The sequence below is a fragment of the Chlorella variabilis genome (genome assembly GCF_000147415.1).
Source record: "Chlorella variabilis unplaced genomic scaffold CHLNCscaffold_6, whole genome shotgun sequence".
Taxonomy (NCBI): domain Eukaryota; kingdom Viridiplantae; phylum Chlorophyta; class Trebouxiophyceae; order Chlorellales; family Chlorellaceae; genus Chlorella; species Chlorella variabilis.
The window spans coordinates 1,120,797-1,137,137 of record NW_005435082.1 but is presented as its reverse complement, the minus strand read 5'-3'; the positions used below and the strand labels follow the sequence as shown (position 1 = coordinate 1,137,137).

Below are 16,341 nucleotides of genomic sequence, written 5' to 3'. Positions count from 1 at the left end.
CCGCCCCAAAGGGCCCCACCTTGTTTTTCGCGGCGCGGCGCGCGGGCGGGCGGCAGGCGGGGGGGGGGGCGCGGTCAGCAAGCCGCACGGCCGTGCGCCAGCCGAACAGCGAGGGGCGGGCAGCCGGGGGCCAGCGCCGCATGCGCGCGGGCAGGCGGCCTGCTCCCTCCTGCTGCCCCGCCTGCGCTGCCAGCTGGCGCTGCCAGCTGGCGGCTTGCCTTGAACCACACGCGGTCCTCTGTGATGAGGGTGATGAGGGCGACGGGCGTCTGGAAGATGGAGGCCATGAGCCTGAAGCGGGCACAGCAGGCACAGCGGGCACGCGACGCGGCTCGGCGCGCGCTCGCGGCGCGGGGAGCCGCCCACCCGCAGCGCGCCGCCGCTTCCTGCAGAGGCGCGCAGGCACCCAGCCGGCCGCCGCCGCAGCAGCCAGCGCCGACTCCCTGCCTCCCCGGCCTCTCCCCGCCCCCGCCACCCCCCGCCGGCGCCAGCCACGCACTTGGTGATGGCGTTGAAGCGCGGGTCGTCCACAGGCGTGTCCACCAGACCCAGCGCCTTCACTGCACCCTCCCGCTCCCGCTCCACCTCAAAGCCGCGCGTGTCGCAGAGCATGACGGGGCCCGCCGAGCCGGGCGCGGACGGCGGCGCCGAGGAGGTGTCGGGCAGCGACTCGGGCTTGCCTCCCGTCAGGCTGGACTTGACGTCGCTGCCGTTGTCCGACAGCTGCTTGCCGGGCACGTAGTGGGGCGACACCGAGGCCTGCGGAGAAGGTGGGGGGGAGTGTGGGGCGGTGCCTGCGCGAGTGGGCACATGCGGCGGCGCGCCGACAGGCCCCGAGCCCCCTGCGCTGCGCGCCGCTCCGCCGGTCCAGCCAGGGCCGCTCACCGACACGATGGCCTCCGCCCCAGGCGCCGCTTTGCTGGAAGTGCAGCCCATCGCGCGCTTGCGAGGTCCACAGCCAGAGTCGAGAACTGGCGCTCCAGCGGTGACTGTTTACTCCCAGCCCTCTTGGTCTGGGGCCAGGCCTCAGCTCCGCCGGGCCAGCTGCGCAGTGGCGATGCCTGAGCTCTGCTGCCGGGGTGGGCAGCCTGGTATGTGCGCACTTAGCCAAGCCGGACGGCGTGACAAGCACGGTGAGTGCAAAGGATGAGGCGGAGGGCGTAGACAAAAGGGCCGGAGTGGCCACGCAGGCAGCCGCCGCCCGCACGACCCAAGGGGCCACGAATTGGCGTTCCAAGGATGGCAAAGGCTCTGCTGCACAGCCCAGGTGCTAGCGCCCCCTGGGGGCACCTCCTCAGTGCCACCGCCACTGCCACCGCCACCGGCACAAACTTGTGAGGCTGGGAGTGCAGCTAACAAGGAAATGGGCAAACCCATCAGTGTGGGGTGCTTCGGAGATGGATCTGTCTCCGTCTACATGCTGCGCTGCTGAAGCCAGGGCGGCTTGTGCTTTCTGCGGGAGGAGCGGGAGCCGCTTCTTCTTCCTAGCCATATGTATCGCTGCTGCAGCGCCCCTTCCTCTGAACCTGAGAATTCATGTTGCAGTGAACGGATGAGATTGAGGCGCTGGCGAAACGTTGAGGCGGGGTGAAGGGCGGCACAGGCGGTATGTGGGGGGTCCCCGCAAGCGGGGGGGCAAGCAGCGCCGGCTGCTGGCACCTGGCGGGGATCACTCTTCTGCGTTTTCTGCTGCACCCACTCGTAGCAGTAGCCTGCGACATCAGGGGCATCTTGCTGGCATGAAAGAGAGGAAGTCCCGTGCTGGCTGGGGTTAGGTGAAGGTGCAATGAGGCTCGCACGTTGTTTCTCTGTGTGTGTTTTGTATCGCGATATAAGAGCTGTAACAATTCTCCAGGGCCCCACAGCTGTGCACAGCAGTGCCGTTCAGACACCGCCACCTGCTATTGCAAAGGTGGGAAGCTGGCTCTGGCTTGCGAGTCTGCGCTTGCAAGTGCTCCAGCAAACCAAACGGGCGCCAGCGCAGGGGTTGCGCAGCCAGCCCAGTGCGGCGCTGGCGTGCCGCCAGCTGCCGCTGGGTGCCGCCAGCGGCCTGACCATGCATGCGCCGCCGCCCACAGCCTGCAGCTACTGCCCTAAGATTACGTGACCCCCCAACAAACCGTGGCCCTCCCCACAAGCACAAGCCGGCCCTGCGCAGCCAGCCAGCATGCCCACCGGCAGCTTGACAACCGAGATAGACATTGATGCGCCGCCCGAGGCGGTGTGGTCTGTGCTCGCCGACACGGCCAGCTACCCGGACTGGAACCCCTTCATCCTGTACTTTGAGGGAGAGCTGAAGGCCGGCGGCAAGATGAAGATGACAGCCAAGCCGCCGGGCAAGAGCGGCGGCACATTCACGCCCACCCTCCTGGCAGGTGAGCGCGGCGCCACGGTTGCTGCTCGGCCTCGCCCTGCCCTGCCACACCTCCTTGATGCTCGACGGGCTGCCAGCCTGGTGCCAGCCGGCACCCCTCGCTTCATCTAGCCCTGCCCACCTTGTTTGCTCCCTGCCACGCAGTGGAGCCTGGCAAGGAGCTGCGCTGGCGCGGCAGCCTGCCCATCCCCGGCCTCTTCACGGGGGAGCACTACTTCCTCCTGACCTCCCCCGCCGCCGGCAAGACCCACCTGGTGCACGGCGAGAACTTCACGGGGCTTCTGATCCCGCTGCTGGGAGGCCTCCTCAAAGCGACCGAGACGGGGTTCAACGACATGAACAAGGCGCTGAAAGAGCGGGTTGAACGAGCCTGAGCTCTCTGTGGCTGCTTCTACATACATTTGTACCAAAATTAACTTCGGATAGGCATGTAAACAAGGAAAGAGGCGGCACTGGAGTGGTGGCAAGTGCGCGCCGGAGGGAGGTGGCGGCAGCGGGCGCCGGCGGCCCTCCCCTGCGGCCCTCCCCTGCGCTTGCTGCGCATCCGCCGCCGTGTCCCAACTATCTTAACGTCCTGTTACAGAGCTGTTGATTCATGTGCTGGGGAAGAATAAGAGGGTGTCATCGGATGTCACATGAACCAGTTGTGAAGTATCTCAGAAGATAGACGACTCAGCTGTAGACCTCCTTTGCGGGACGCCTCATTGACAAGCTATTGCCTGTTGTGTTCAACATCCAACTTTGTGCAATTGGCAGTGCCACTAGCGCTGCTGCCCTCTCCCCACTCCGCCAGACTTCTGCTTGCAGCGCTGCGCTCACGCGCCGCCTCTGTGCACACCGCAGCCATGTTGGTGGCGGATGTGCTGGCCCTGGAATGCGAAATAGGCCCGCAGAAACTGGTGCAGGCCACCCCCGCCACCATGGTGAGGCTCGGTGTTGCTACTGTGCTGCTTCCATTGATCTGGGTGGCGGGAAAGGGGGCAGACTTGTTGCTGCAAGACCTGACGGGGGCCACCCGGCTGATGGCACTGCACGTTGAATGGCCCCTGAATTGACGGCGGTCGGTTCGCATCGAACCGCCCTTGTGCCCGCCTGGGCAGCAGGAGCGCTAGGGAGTGTGGGCGCCGCCAGAATTGGGAGCGCCTGGCGCCCCCCACACTCCCAAGTCGGGGCTGCCGCCGCGGGACTGCGTTGCACGCACGGCGCCTCACTCGCTGTTGCCGCCGCCCCGCCCACGCAGGACTGCCCGGCCCGTCCCAAGCGCAAGCGCACGTGCGGCAGCTACGACCCATGCAGCGAGGCCGCCAGCGCAGGCCAGCCCCAGGGCGGCGCGCCTCTGACCGCAGGCGCCGCCTCGCCGGCGCCGGCGCTGGAGCCGTCGCCGGCGAGCGTGCCCTGGGCCGCTTCCTTCCTGTTTGACTATGTGCACCAGTGCCTGGACAATCTGTCCTCCATGCACGCCGCCTGCCTGGCCATCCAGCGGGACACACGGGCCGCAGCGATGGCCTGCGCAATCTTCAGGCAAGCGCCCACACAGCCCTGCACCACCCGCCTCTGAGTTGGGGCGGTGGCTCGGCGCGGCTGCGTTTGCGGGGAGGCAGGGCCCCGGGTTCTCCCTCCCTGGCTGCCCCGCCGCACCCTTCCTCCTCTCCCGGCTCTCACCCCTGCCCCCTGTGACCCCCCCCCCAAACGCGGTGCAGGCGCTCCTTCCTGCGCCGCGACCAGAGCGGGCAGGCAGCACTGGTGCGGGAGCGGCTGCTGGCGGGGGCGCTGCTGGCTGCCAGCCTGTGGCTGGCCATCAAGTTTGAGGCCACCCGCACCACCACCCCAGACGCCAACCTCATGAGCCGCATCTCAGGTGGGTGGAGGTCCAGGGCTGCAAGGGCCGCACTGTGCTGCTGCGCCCCGCTGGCCCCGCCTCCCTGCCACGCCCACCCTCTCCAACCCCGGCGCGGCCTCGAGCAACGCCTGCCGCTGCCTCCGCCAGCGCATCCCACCCCCTGCCAGCCGCGCCGCGCCCGCATTGCATGCTGAGCTGCGCCGCGCGCCCCCCCACCACAGAACCCCCCACACTCACGCCTCGCCTCCACCCCGCTCCCCCCCGCCGCCGCCGCCGCAGGCATCCCCGCCGGCCTGCTGCGCCAGCAGGAGCGCCAGGTGCTGGCTGACCTGGGGTGGGACCTGATGACCCCCGCCCGCGAGGTGAGCCATGGGGCGCAGCCAGCAAGCCACACAGGCAGCCTGTGGCGCCGGCTGCGCAGCTGAAACGCCGGCTGGGGAGGCTGGGCGCCTGCTCACACGCATGTACCGCCGCCCCCTCCCCGCACCCCCGCTGCAGGCTGGCGCGGTGGCGCTGCCCGACCTGACGGATGAGGTGTGCCGGGACCAGCAGGAGCAGCTGGCTGCGCTGGCTGCGCTCCAGCTCACCACCTCCTCCATGCACGTGCCGCGGCCGCAGCCGGCGGCGGCGGGCCGTGCCGCCTGGCGCGCCGCCGACCTGGCCAGCCGCCCGCACTCGGCGCAGCAGGTGGTGTGCAGCAACCTGCTGGCGCCGCCTGAGGAGCACCAGGAGTGCTTCCCCTCCGCCGCCGGCGGGGCCTGCGACTTGGAGAGCTGGAGCGGCGGGGCCCCCACCTCGGCCCTCGCGGCCCTGGGCTGGTGAGGCACCTTCCCGCAACCGCATGCGCCACTCGCCCCAAGACCACCGCGGCCCCGCCCCATCTCAGCCGCCCTCCCCCTTTCTTGCACATAGCCTTTGCCACTCCCCGCTTCTCAGCGACCCTGCCGCGCATTACCAGCCCCGGGGCGAGTGTCACCCAAGCCGCTATTCTGGCACGCCCCGGCCTCAAGCATTTTTTTTGCGCGGGGCGTACGGCCGCTTCACTGCCCTGCCCCTGTGCACCTCTCTTGCCATCCCACCTCCCTCCTGAACAACCTGAACCCACTTCCAACCTGGCCTTCTCTGATCTTTGTCCCATTTCGGCCCGATTTTCGGTCCTCGCCCCCCAGTGCTGCAATCCTGCATCTTCCGCATTTCATGTACTTCCAGCCGCCCTGCTGCCTGTCCTCCGGACACATAGCGGCAGCAGAGGCAAATTTTCTTTTCCCCGCCCCGTTTGAGCTTGCATGCTTCTCTCGAGTCCTGGCCTGCCACAACCTCCAATCCCTTGAATCCAACTTTTCCTGGGCCTGGGTTTCAAACACATCTCATTCAGAACAGACGACTGCAAAACAGACGCGTTTCTCTTGCTAGCTTCGCCGTTGTTTAGCTGCCTCCCTCTCCTCTCTGGGCATGCACCCCCCCGACCCCCCGCCCCTGCCCTGTATGCATTGGGCTGCCCCAGCTGCTTATCCCCGTTTGTACCAGCTGGGTCAGCATGTCCACGCGCAGTAGTCACTGTTGTGGGCATTGCGTGTGGTGGGTTCCCACGCGCACCTTTTAGCATGTTTGCTAGCTATAGTCTCCTGTGTATTCCCATGCAGGCCAGGCCTGCCTGCTTGAGCAATTTCTCAGTCATGCACCTGTGTACACTACTGGTTCCTCGGCAATACCAAATGAACTATTGCGGCAATACCATGGCCCCCTGCCTCAACTATATGCTCTCTACTAACACGATGGACGCATGTGGGAGTGCACTTTCATCGCTCCCCAACGTTTTGTTCCCAGCCCGCCGCGGCCGGCCGCCCGGCCGGGTTGCTTGTGCTTGTGTGGGCTTAAAGTCTGGTAAAGCAAGAACTAGCTTGCAACATAGACTAGGGTACACAACGATAGAATAACGACTGTTATTTATTCAGAATATTATGCGACTCAAGCCATGCACTCACTGAGTGCATGGCTTGATGCGCTCCCCCCGCCGTGCCGCTGTTTCCGCGGTTTCTGCCAGGCAGTGCCTTTGCCTTGCATTTTTGCCATCCCTTTGTGCGGATGCCATGTAAGAGCAAGTAGTTGATGCGGCAACGAGCACACTCTGGTGTATGGAGAGCCTGGACCTGGATTCGGCTGGCATGCATTGCTGCTGCTGCTCTGCCTGCTGTACCCTGCTGCCGCCAGCTGCTGCCCCATCGAGCTGCCCGGTTGCACCGCAATACAGCAGCCGCAGCCACCTGTCATCACCGAAATTTGTCCATCATCATCTGAAATACCGCCAGGTTCCAGCCTGATCACATCCTCGAAACCAACCCACGCACCGCCAGCCTGGCACTTCCGCCAGCGGCGCCGCCGCTGCGGCCGCTGCGCGTTGCGGTGGCATGAGCAGCGTGACGAGAACCGGCGCTGTTTGAGGTTCTGGCGCCTGACAAGCTGCTAGATTGCTGTCAGTTTCCTACAGGGCCAACCGCACCGGCCAACCCTGCCAAGGAGGCATCTCTGCCCACCCACCACCCTCCGGGCGGCTGGCGGACCTCCTGAGGCTTTTCATGCAACCCGAAGACTGCATCTGACCCCAGAACCCCAAGCTCCCCTCTATGCTTCCCCAAGAGGGAGGTGGTTGGGCGCCTGCCATGCGGGCCTTTGCCTCCACCGGCCCCTCGCTGGCCAGCACCAGCACCTTCGACGACTCCGCGCAAGGACACCACGCCGACTCGCCCGGCAAGCTGGGCTGCGAGTGGGTCGGCAGCCGCACCGCCAGCCTGGCCGGCTCCGCCGCCGCCGCCTGGCACAAGCTGGGCAGCGACGCCGGCAAGCTCAGCGAGGACAGCGGCTGGAAGGACAGGTACTTTGTGGATGTGGCCAAAGGAGGGGAGGTGTACGGCGCGGGGCTGGGCTACGAGCAGGGGTTTGGAGAGGAGGAGGAGGAGGAGGACGGGTATGGCGCTGACGAGTGGCGCCCGCTCTACCGCCGCCCCGAGATGCTGTTCGTGGCCTGGGCCTGCCTGCTGCTGGCGGCAGCCACGGGGGTTAACGTGTGGGTGGGGCTGTCGGGGGGCAGGAGGCAGGCGCAGGTGGCCGCGGTCGCTGTCGGGCCGCCGCCACCGGTGCCGCCGGCCCCGCGGTTGCCGCCGGCAGCGTCCAACCCCTCTGCAGGTGAGCCGGCGCCGCCCTGTGTCGCTTGATCGGGTGCATGCAGCCAGGAATACAGCTTGTGACTTGTCCTGATGAGGCGGCCTGCCGCTGGGCCCCAGCCGCCTTGCCTTCTGACAGCTGACTCCACCAGCTGTCCCCACCTGTCGCCGCGTTGTGCCTGTGGCTGGGCGCGCGCCCCCTGCAGCCCCCGGCACCCCGGCGCCGCCGCCGCCCTTCTGCGACGTAGCGCCTGCCAGCCTGCGGCGGGAGCGCTACACCAACCTCTCTGCATCCTTCCCGGCGGTGAGCCTGGCGCCGGCAGCCGTCGGCAGCTGCACGGCGCCCAGCAGGCGGCGCCTGCGGCCGTCACCTGCATCCTACGCACACGCAGCGGCCCGTAACCTCGCTGGTCCTTTCGCTGCTTCTGCTGCTGCTGCTTCTGCTGGCATGAGGGCCCTCCTCTCCCGCTCGTGTGTGCAGGATGTGGAGCACTACCGCAACTACACCGTGGAGAAGGTGGTGGCGGGCAGCGGCGGCATGAGCTGGCGCTACCCAGCCTACTACAGCGGCGCGGTACCGGAGAACTGCATAGTGCGGGTGGACGGTGAGGCTGCTGCTGGGGAGCGCCCTTCACGCCCTGCGCGGCCGGGGGCCGCCGTGGCCGCTGGGGGCTGTGCCGCTGCCGGGGCGCATGGCGCCGTGCCGTGGCGGCATGGCTCAGCGGCAGGGCGGAGGCGGTGTGGGCGTGTGGGCGGTGTTGCCGACCGGCCCGCCGCCCCTTCCCGCTGCTGCAGCCACCTACACGTGCCTGGACACGGATCAGGGGTGCAACTTTAGCCTGGAGGCGGGGCAGCGGCTGTGCCAGGTGAGGGTGAAGCGGCGGGCCGCATAAAGTGTGCAGCCTGGCCGGAGCTGTCGCCCCGGCTGGCATGCCCACACAGCATCACCCAGCCAGGTCCCTGCCGCCTCCCAACTCCCCATGCGCATCCCGCCACCCGGCCTGCCCCTTCCTGCCTCTTCCCGCAGACCGCATGCTCCAACAGCGCCAACAGCTGCGGCGAGGTGCAGAACCTGGCGGGCCACCCGCTGCACGAGCGGGTGTGCGGCCTGCTGGCCAACGCGCGGCCCTCATGCAGGTGTGCAGGCGCCCGTGCGGGCGCAGCGGGCGCAGCGGGCGCTGCGTGCGGGGAGGTCACGCCTGGGATCCCTCCATGCATGCCGCCGCGCCTGCTGGCTGCGCTGCTGTTGGGAAACGCCGGCTGGCTGGCGTGCCCTGGCGGACGCAAAGTGCCTGCCCCACCAGCCCGCTGCCGCCCTGGTCCCTGCCTGCCCCGCAGCGGCATCGATTCGACGGAGGCTGGGCTGCGGCAGCTGCACGCCTTCTACAGGGTGGGTTGTGGGTGGGTGCAGACCTTGCCTCACACCTGGCAGCCCCAGGGGGCGGCAAGAGGCGTGCCGGCTCCAGCTGCTGGCTGTGTCGGCCCCTGCCTCTTGCAACTGGCCCTTCCTCACACCCCCTGCCATCCCATCCTCTCCTCCCACCCCTGCACCTGCAGCTCAACTTGTGCATGGCCCCGCCAAAGCCGCCGCCGCCGCCACGGCCCCCCAGCCCGCCCCCCAGCCCGCCCTCGCCGCCCCCGCAGCCACCCCAGCCGCCGCAGCCGCCCTCCCCGCCGCCGCCGCGCGCGCCACCGCCGCCAGCAGCGGGACCCGAAGCGACGGAGGGCACAGCAGCCCCCGCGGGTGAGGCGGACGCGCTGGCAGGCCTCGCGGCAGCCCCCACGGATGCAGAGAATGCAGCAGCAGCAGCAGCAGAAGCAGAAGGGCCCACTGCGGCGGGAGATTTGTGACGGCATGAATACTTGCTCAGGCAATCTGTCGCTGGCTGGTGCTTGGTAGTTTTGATCGCTCACTAGAGGTAGTGGAGCACTCAGCATGGCTCAGCTTATCATACTTAATTGTGCTATAACCTTGCAAGGCAAGATGAGGTAAAGCAGTGCACAGGCAGATAATGAAGGGACGCAGCATGCGAGTGCGTCAGGCACCATCGGTGAATGGTGCATGTGGCAGCGCCACCGCCAGCGTTTTTTAGTATGTCACGAGTGGGGCATGCGTTTCTTTTTGATATTCAAAGGTCATTGAGGGGGTGGGCCGATAAAAGTTTGCTTTGAGCCCCACCAGCTCTTTCATGCATTGTGTGTTGCCCTGAATCTTGCGCTGAATTTTACTTGCTGCCAAGCGTCAGCAGCTGGCCAGAAGTCATCTCTCCTTTCTCGTCTGTCATGCTGGTCCAGCCAGCGGCACCCTGCAAGCAGCAGAAGGTGGGGCCTATTCAATGTGCAGTTCCACGTAGCTAGCTTACAGCAGGTCATTTCCAGCGCCGCCCCGTGCCGCACTGCACCTTGAGGAAGCAGCACCCGATCACCAGCCCATCCACCATATTGATGCAGTACTCTGGAGGCGTCATGGTCCTGCATGGCCAGAGTACAGCGGGGCTACAATGGGTGGCTGTGCAGGCCCCAGCATGGCACGACCTTGGGGCACGGCAGGCTGCCGCTACGGGCTGCTGGAAGGGCCTCGCATGACAGCAGCCCCTCACCATGCCCTGCAGCCCGCTGTCCTGGCGCATGAGTTGCAGCAGGCAGCATCCGAAATGGTGGCCACCACAACCTCCGTGCCTGCACAATGGACGCAGCGCTTGACATGGGGGCGGCACGGCAGCTGAGCTGGCAGCCTGGTGGCGCCCGTCATGCGCCTGGCCTGCCAGTGCTTGCTCTGGCCGGCTGCATGTGCATTGCAGCATCTGCTCACCATCGGCATTGAGCAGGGCGCCCCCGCTGATGACGGTGTCAAATTCCAAGGTGCAGGAGGCGGCGGGCGGGGAGTTGGTGGTGCCGCTCACCATGCCTGGAGCTGGCTCGGCCTGCCAGCCTGTTGCCTTCTGCACAGCCGCCACGGCGCAGGCACGCCCAGCACGTCAGGCAGCATCAGCAGGGCCTGCGGCGGCGCGTGCAGGGCCAATGCAGGCATGCACAGCGGGCCTGCACAAGCGCTGAAGCCGCTCAGGCTGAGCTGGGCAGAGGGGTGCCATCTGCCTCCTGGCTGGCTGGCACTGGCCTTGAGGAAGCAGCAGCCGGAGGCATGGGGGAAGCGCTCCTCGCAGTTGGAGCCGGGAGTCCAGGTCCAGGCCTGCACACAGCAGGCGGGCAGGGGCAGGGGCCAGAGCGCTGCTGATGTCAGCACGAGCTGCCTGGCATCGTGGATGGATGGCGAGCTCTTCGCGCCCGCCCGATGCGCCTCACAAGCTTACTGAGCAGTGGCTGGCTCACCGAGCAGTAGCTGTACAGGGTGCAGGCCTCGCAGCAGTCCTCTGGGGTGGCGGCAGACACTGCGGTGTCGGCCCACTTGGCTGCGTGCAGAGGGGAGCACAGCTCTTGCAACTGGCGGCCATTCAAGGGAATCCGTGCTGCTGCCAGCGGGGTGCCGCCTGGCAACCGGGGGCTGTGCGCCGCTCTCACTTGTGACGGGCACGATGTCGCCATCCTCGCCAGCAAAGTCGGTGTCGTACTGGACGTTGAGGGAGCAGGTGGACAGCGCAGGGGTGCCAGCGGCCGGGATCTGTGGAGCCACAGCGGCCCCACCGGTGTCGCTGCTTTCAATCCCGCCGTCGGTGTCAGTAGCGCCGGGGGACGTGGTGCCGTCGTCGGTGCCAGTGGTGCCAGTGGTACCAGTGGTGCCAGTGGTGCCAGTGGTGCCGGCGTTGTCGCAGTACGACTTGCACAGGCAGCACCCCCTGTCCATGTACCATGTGAAGCAGGCGGGGGAGATGGAGTCGCAGTACTCGATGCACTCCTGCACCGCAATGCGCAGGCCCCCTCTGTTGAGTTCAAGCTGCAGGGCGGCAGAGCAAGCGGCATGCGGCCGCGCAGCTGACCTCGGTGCTGCACATCGGCACGGTGTTGCCGCTGCACTGCGGCTGGCAGGTGGCGGCGGCAATATTGTCGACGGCGTTGGCTGCCTCCCCAACAGTGGTGACCACGCCCTCCACAGCCTCCTTGCACGAAGGGTTGAGGAAGGCACCAGCCGCGGCCCCGGCAAGCGTGCCAAAGACTGGGATGACGGAGCCCAGTGCTGCCCCAGCGGCGACCGTTCCATAGCATGCCGTGGCGTCCACTGCCGTCCCGACGAAGGACTCTACGGCATCGCCAGCATTCCTCACTCCCTCAGCAGCTTCGGTCTCGCCGTCCGCTGCCAGGCCATCAGCAATCCAGTTGGAGATCTGCAGTCCATCATAAGACAGAATGATGACGCGTGTGGAGTGCAGCGGCCGGCATCTTCTCCCATACAAGCCGGGCACAGAATCCAGACCAGTTTGCTACTGGCAGCACCCACCCCATCGACTCCTGAGCTGACGACTTTCCCAACGACCTCTTCTGCCTTGCCCTTTTTCAACCAGTCCAAAAGCCCTGCATGGTATGTGCGCTGGGATTGTGAATGTAGCTGCAGCCTGCGTGGGTAGCGGCGCCAGAGCGCAGGGCCGCCGCGCAGGGCCGCCACCCATGGCAACACCCTGCTCCGCAACCTGCTTCGGTAGGAAGGGCGATCAGGGTGCTTAACAGCAGCGCAATTATGAGCTTGGGGGCCATGAGCCGCTTGTGAATTGCTCCAAAAACTCCAAAAAGCTGGAGGGATGGGGTTTGTGTGTGCCGGAGCGGTGACCGCAAGCTGAATTGAGCACTGTAGAGTGTATGTTGGCTGGTTGCGCAGTGGAAGGGTTGGATTCACGCCACTGTATTGCTTGTTGCGTGGCCCAGCTGGGCACGTGCACCCAGCACGGGACGTGCATGATGCATGATAGCGCTCATTGATGTAGCAATGCGACAGTGTGCCGGTAAAGGCCCTCCTGGGGCGCTAGGGTGCCGCCGCAGGTGGAAGCGGCGGCCGGCGGTGTCCCTCGCTGGCGGGCGCGCCGCGCTGTCCCGGTAGCGGCAGCCTTTGAGCTCATGAATCAAGGAGCAAATGATATGCCAGCTTTAAGGGGAACAACAGCCGGCTACAGTGCACTGAAAGCAGCCAGATCACTTGGTTAGGGCCTGCCGCCTGCTGCCAGCAGGTCGGCCGGCGCCGCCCATTCACGGTGAAACCTCGCCGCCGCACAGCAGGTTGGCACAGCCCCAGGTTTGCCACATGCGGCTGCCATTGAGAAACCCTCCATCAACTGAGGCATAGATCTGGCAGCTGCGCTCACAGAGGATTCACCAGCCAGGGGTCATTTCCACTGCGCAGCTGCACACGCACGTCGCGACAGGGCGGGAGGTTGCAGGCGAGAGGCGGCCCCATGGGAGGCGCGCTCCTCCAAGCATGAGGCGCTGTGTCTTTGTTCCTCTGGGAGCCCCCAGCCCCCTTCCCTCCCCCTTCCGCCCAGACTGCCATTTTGCCAGGACCTTCTCGACAACTCCCACCTAGGCCTGGGCCTCCCCATGCACAAAAGCGCCGGCTCACGAGCTCTCCCCACTTTGTATTTCCATCCCTGCACCAACAGCCAACCACCAGAAAGCCTCCCCAGCTGCTCCCCGCCCACACCCACTGCCCACCCACCCATGGAGCCCCTTCGCCGGCTGCCCGCGCCCCTCCTGGCCCCGCTCAGTCAGCTGCTGAAGGCCGCGACATGCATACAGATCGCCAAGCTTGAAGGCAGGGCGCCCTCCAGGCAGCTGCGGCGCGAGGCGGAGGCGGCCGCCGGCGCCCTGCGCCGCTGCAGCGCCGCCGCCCGCCTGGGCCAGGCGCTGGACCTGGTGGTGGAGCTGGCCCAGAAGATTGCGGAGCGCACCGTGCTGGCGCTCATGCTGGAGCGTGAGTACCAGGCCGTGCAAATCCAGGTGGGTGCTGTCGCGGGACTGTCGCCTGTGCGCTGCCTCCGGATCCACCCGCCGGCGGCAGATGGCTCTGCCGCTCACTCCTGGCCCTTCACTCCCGGCACCAGCCCCTGCTCACCCCTGTGTTGCTATCCCCTCCTCCTCTGCCTGCAGAGGGACGGTGTGCTGGCCAAGCTGGCCTCCGCACGCGAGCTGTCGCCGAGCCTGGTGGCCAACCTCGACCAGTGGGGCGCGGCGCTGTGCGTGACCACCTGCATCGCGCACGGCGCGGGCGGAGCAAACCTGTTCTGGCCGCCCACGCGCGCCCAGTGGCGCACGGCGGCGGAGCGGCGAGAGCGGCGGACGTTCGGGGAGGGGGCGGCGCCGCGCAAGGCGCGCGCGCCGGCCACCGACGGCGGCCAGCAAGGCAGCGAGGCGGCCGGCGGGCTCGGCGACCTGCCCGGCTCGCTCTGACCCGCCCGGCGCCTCGCCCCATCCAGCGTAACACACCGTCAGCCTGCCAAGTAGCTCTGCTTTTCCCTCACGCCCCTGTACCCGTCGTTCCCGCACATTACTCCCTTCTACCTGTTGCCACACCCCTATTGCCCGTACTATTTAGCGCTTTCATTTCATTTTCTTATACGTAATCATGATATGGCACACTGCAATTTGCGCACGTCCCGTGAAACCTTGAAAGCATCTACTGATTATAGCTTGTGAGCGAGTAGGGTGGGCGGGGCAGCCAGCCGCGGCGGGCACTACCGCTGCGTCGACTCCTCCCCTCACGCGTCTGCCGCGCCGGCGCCGCCCTCACCGCCGGCGCTGGACACGTCGGAGGGGCTGAGCTCCACCCGCGTGCGCTTGCCCTGCGGCGCGCCACGGCAGCAGGGGAGGGGGGTTGGCCGGGGGGCAGGGAGGCTGGCGGCGGGCGGCCTGCTGGGCGGCCGAGCGAGCACACGCAGGCAAGCAAGGCCCACCCCACACCCCCACCACGCACACACACTCACACACACACACGACCACACACACACACACTTTCTCTCTCTCTCTCTCACACACACACACACACACACACACACACACACACACACACACACACACACACACACACACACGACCACACACACACACACGACCACTCTCTCTGTCTCTCTCTCTCTCTCACACACACACACACACCTCCCTGCCCACTCACAAAGATGTCGAGCTCCGCGGTCAGGCGGCCGCCCTGCGCCGCCACCACCGTGCCCTCAAAGTCCCGGAAGTTGCCCTGGGTCACGGCCACCTGCTGGCAGGGAGCAGTCACACAGCATGGCAGGGCAGCGCAGGTGAGGGGCCCTGCGGGCGGCAGCATGGCACGGCAGGCGAGGGCGGGGCGCAGAGGCTGGTGGCGGCGGCACGCCAGCAGGCCGCGCAGAGAGCTCAGGAAAGCGGTGGCGGCGTGGCGGGACCAGGCTGCCCTGCCCCCGCGTCACGCACCTGCTGCCCCGGCTGGAAGGCGGCGGCCGCCGCCACGTCAGCAGCGGAGGGCTGGCCGGCGCCGCCGCCGCCGGCGCTCGCGGCGGCAGCCCCAGGCTGGGAGCTGGCCTCGTCCTGGCCCCAGCCGCCCTCGCCGCCGCCGCCGTCGCTGCCCCGGCCGCGGCTGCGGCGCTCGGACCGGCCCTCCCGCTGCGGCTGCCAGCCGTCGTCGCTGCCGCTGCCGCTGGCGCTGCTGCCGCCGCCGCCGCGCTGCCCTTCCCAGCCGGAAGAGCCGGGATAGACGCCAGTGAAGCCCGCACCCTGCAGGCAGGCAGGCAGGCGGGCAGGCAGGCAGGCAGGCAGGAGAGTGAGCACGCAGCAGGACACCGGCAGGCCAGCAGGGCACCAGCCGGGCGCTGCTGGAGTGTACACGCCAGCCAGGCACCCGCCCCGCCTGCCTCCTCTGCAGCCTGCGCTGCTGGCCATCAGCAGGCGGGGCCCGCCTGCCCTGCAGCCCAGCCAGCCAAGCCAGCAGCGGCGCTGGCGAGGCGCAAGGCACAGGGCCCTCACCTCATCATTGCTGTCTGCATCCCCATCCCACCACGACAGCCCGTCGTCGCCGCCGCCAGTGGCGGCCGTGGCGCCCTCGTCAGGCCGCCCCTCATACCAGCCGCCGCCGCCGCCGCCGCTGCCGCCCTCCCAGCCGCCGCGGCGGTCGCCGCGCTCGTCGCTGCGCTCGTCGCCGCGGCCGCCGAAGCGACCGCCGCTGCGGTCGCCGTACCGCTCCCTGCCGCCGCGGCCGCCGCCGCGCTCGCCGCCAAATCGGTCCCTGTCGCCGCGCCCGCCGTACCGCTCCCTTCCGCCGCGCCCGCCGCGCCCGCCGTCGCGCCCGCCGCGCCCGCCGTCCCGCCGCGCCCGCCACTCGCCCTGCGCCTGCTGCGGCGCTGGCGAGGGCGGGATGCCGTACGCGACGCCGCCGCCGCCGCCCGCCACGGGGGCGCCCAGGCCCAGCCCCAGGCCCAGGTCTGCCCCAGGCTGCTCATCCCACATGCCGCCAGCATCCACCGCAGGCGCGGCCCACTTCGCCGGCTCTGCCGCCTGCTGCTGCGGCTGCTGCTGCTGCGGCGGCGGCGGCGGCTGCGGCGGCGGCGCGGCGTCCTGCTGCCCTAGAGCCTCGTCCCAGCTCCAGCCGCCGGCCGCCGCGGAGCCTCCAAATGAGTCGGCTGGCGGCGCCTCGGCCGCGGCGGGCGCGTCAAAGTCAAAGGCCGCGGCTGCAGAGTCAAACCAGCCCGCAAAGCCGGCATCGTCGGCGCTGGCACCGCCGCCGGCGCCGCCCATCACTGGCACCTCCTCGCCGATGCTCCCCCACACGCTGCCGGCATCGGCGGCTCCGTCGCCGCCGCCCTCAAACCAGCCGGCCTCGCCGCCGCCGCCACGCCGCTCACCGCCCTGCACGCCGCCGCGCCGCCGCTCGCCGCCCTCCTGCCGCGGCTGCCAGCGGCGGTCGTCAAACCTGGCAGCGCCGCCGCGGCCGCCGCCCAACTGGCGATCCTCAAAGCCCCCGCCGCCCTCCTGGCGATCCTCAAATTGCCGCCTGTCGCCGCGCCCGCCGCGATCCTCAAAGCCCCTGCCGCCGCGCCCGCCGCGGCCCT

General features: G+C 68.2%; 3 protein-coding genes across 3 annotated transcripts in view; 1 reads left to right on the top strand and 2 right to left on the bottom strand.

Annotated features, from left to right (window-relative positions):
- CHLNCDRAFT_143746 (hypothetical protein) overlaps positions 1 to 936 on the bottom strand; it is a gene marked incomplete at both ends in the record, with an annotated part of 1,286 nt that extends 350 nt beyond the window's left edge. The window contains 3 exons of the mRNA XM_005849076.1: positions 89 to 291; positions 500 to 759; positions 886 to 936. Coding sequence (XP_005849138.1) covers positions 89 to 291; positions 500 to 759; positions 886 to 936 — 514 coding nt within the window. The remainder of the gene's footprint in view (positions 1 to 88; positions 292 to 499; positions 760 to 885) is intronic.
- Positions 937 to 2,167: 1,231 nt separating this feature from the next.
- CHLNCDRAFT_21645 (hypothetical protein) lies at positions 2,168 to 2,748 on the top strand (the record flags this gene model as incomplete). The annotated part of the gene is made up of 2 exons (XM_005849280.1): positions 2,168 to 2,392; positions 2,536 to 2,748. The coding sequence occupies 2 exons, from the start codon at positions 2,168 to 2,170 to the stop codon at positions 2,746 to 2,748; spliced, it is 438 nt and encodes a 145-aa protein (XP_005849342.1).
- Positions 2,749 to 9,600: 6,852 nt separating this feature from the next.
- The window catches only part of CHLNCDRAFT_51331 (hypothetical protein), a gene marked incomplete at both ends in the record, with an annotated part of 9,391 nt that continues 2,650 nt past the window's right edge, over positions 9,601 to 16,341 (bottom strand). Inside the window, 12 exons of the mRNA XM_005849075.1 lie at positions 9,601 to 9,681; positions 9,778 to 9,847; positions 9,976 to 10,054; positions 10,188 to 10,317; positions 10,353 to 10,565; positions 10,706 to 10,785; positions 10,895 to 11,267; positions 11,311 to 11,710; positions 14,018 to 14,097; positions 14,427 to 14,516; positions 14,711 to 15,010; positions 15,260 to 16,339. Of these exons, the coding sequence (XP_005849137.1) occupies positions 9,601 to 9,681; positions 9,778 to 9,847; positions 9,976 to 10,054; positions 10,188 to 10,317; positions 10,353 to 10,565; positions 10,706 to 10,785; positions 10,895 to 11,267; positions 11,311 to 11,710; positions 14,018 to 14,097; positions 14,427 to 14,516; positions 14,711 to 15,010; positions 15,260 to 16,339 (2,976 nt within the window). The remainder of the gene's footprint in view (positions 9,682 to 9,777; positions 9,848 to 9,975; positions 10,055 to 10,187; positions 10,318 to 10,352; positions 10,566 to 10,705; positions 10,786 to 10,894; positions 11,268 to 11,310; positions 11,711 to 14,017; positions 14,098 to 14,426; positions 14,517 to 14,710; positions 15,011 to 15,259; positions 16,340 to 16,341) is intronic.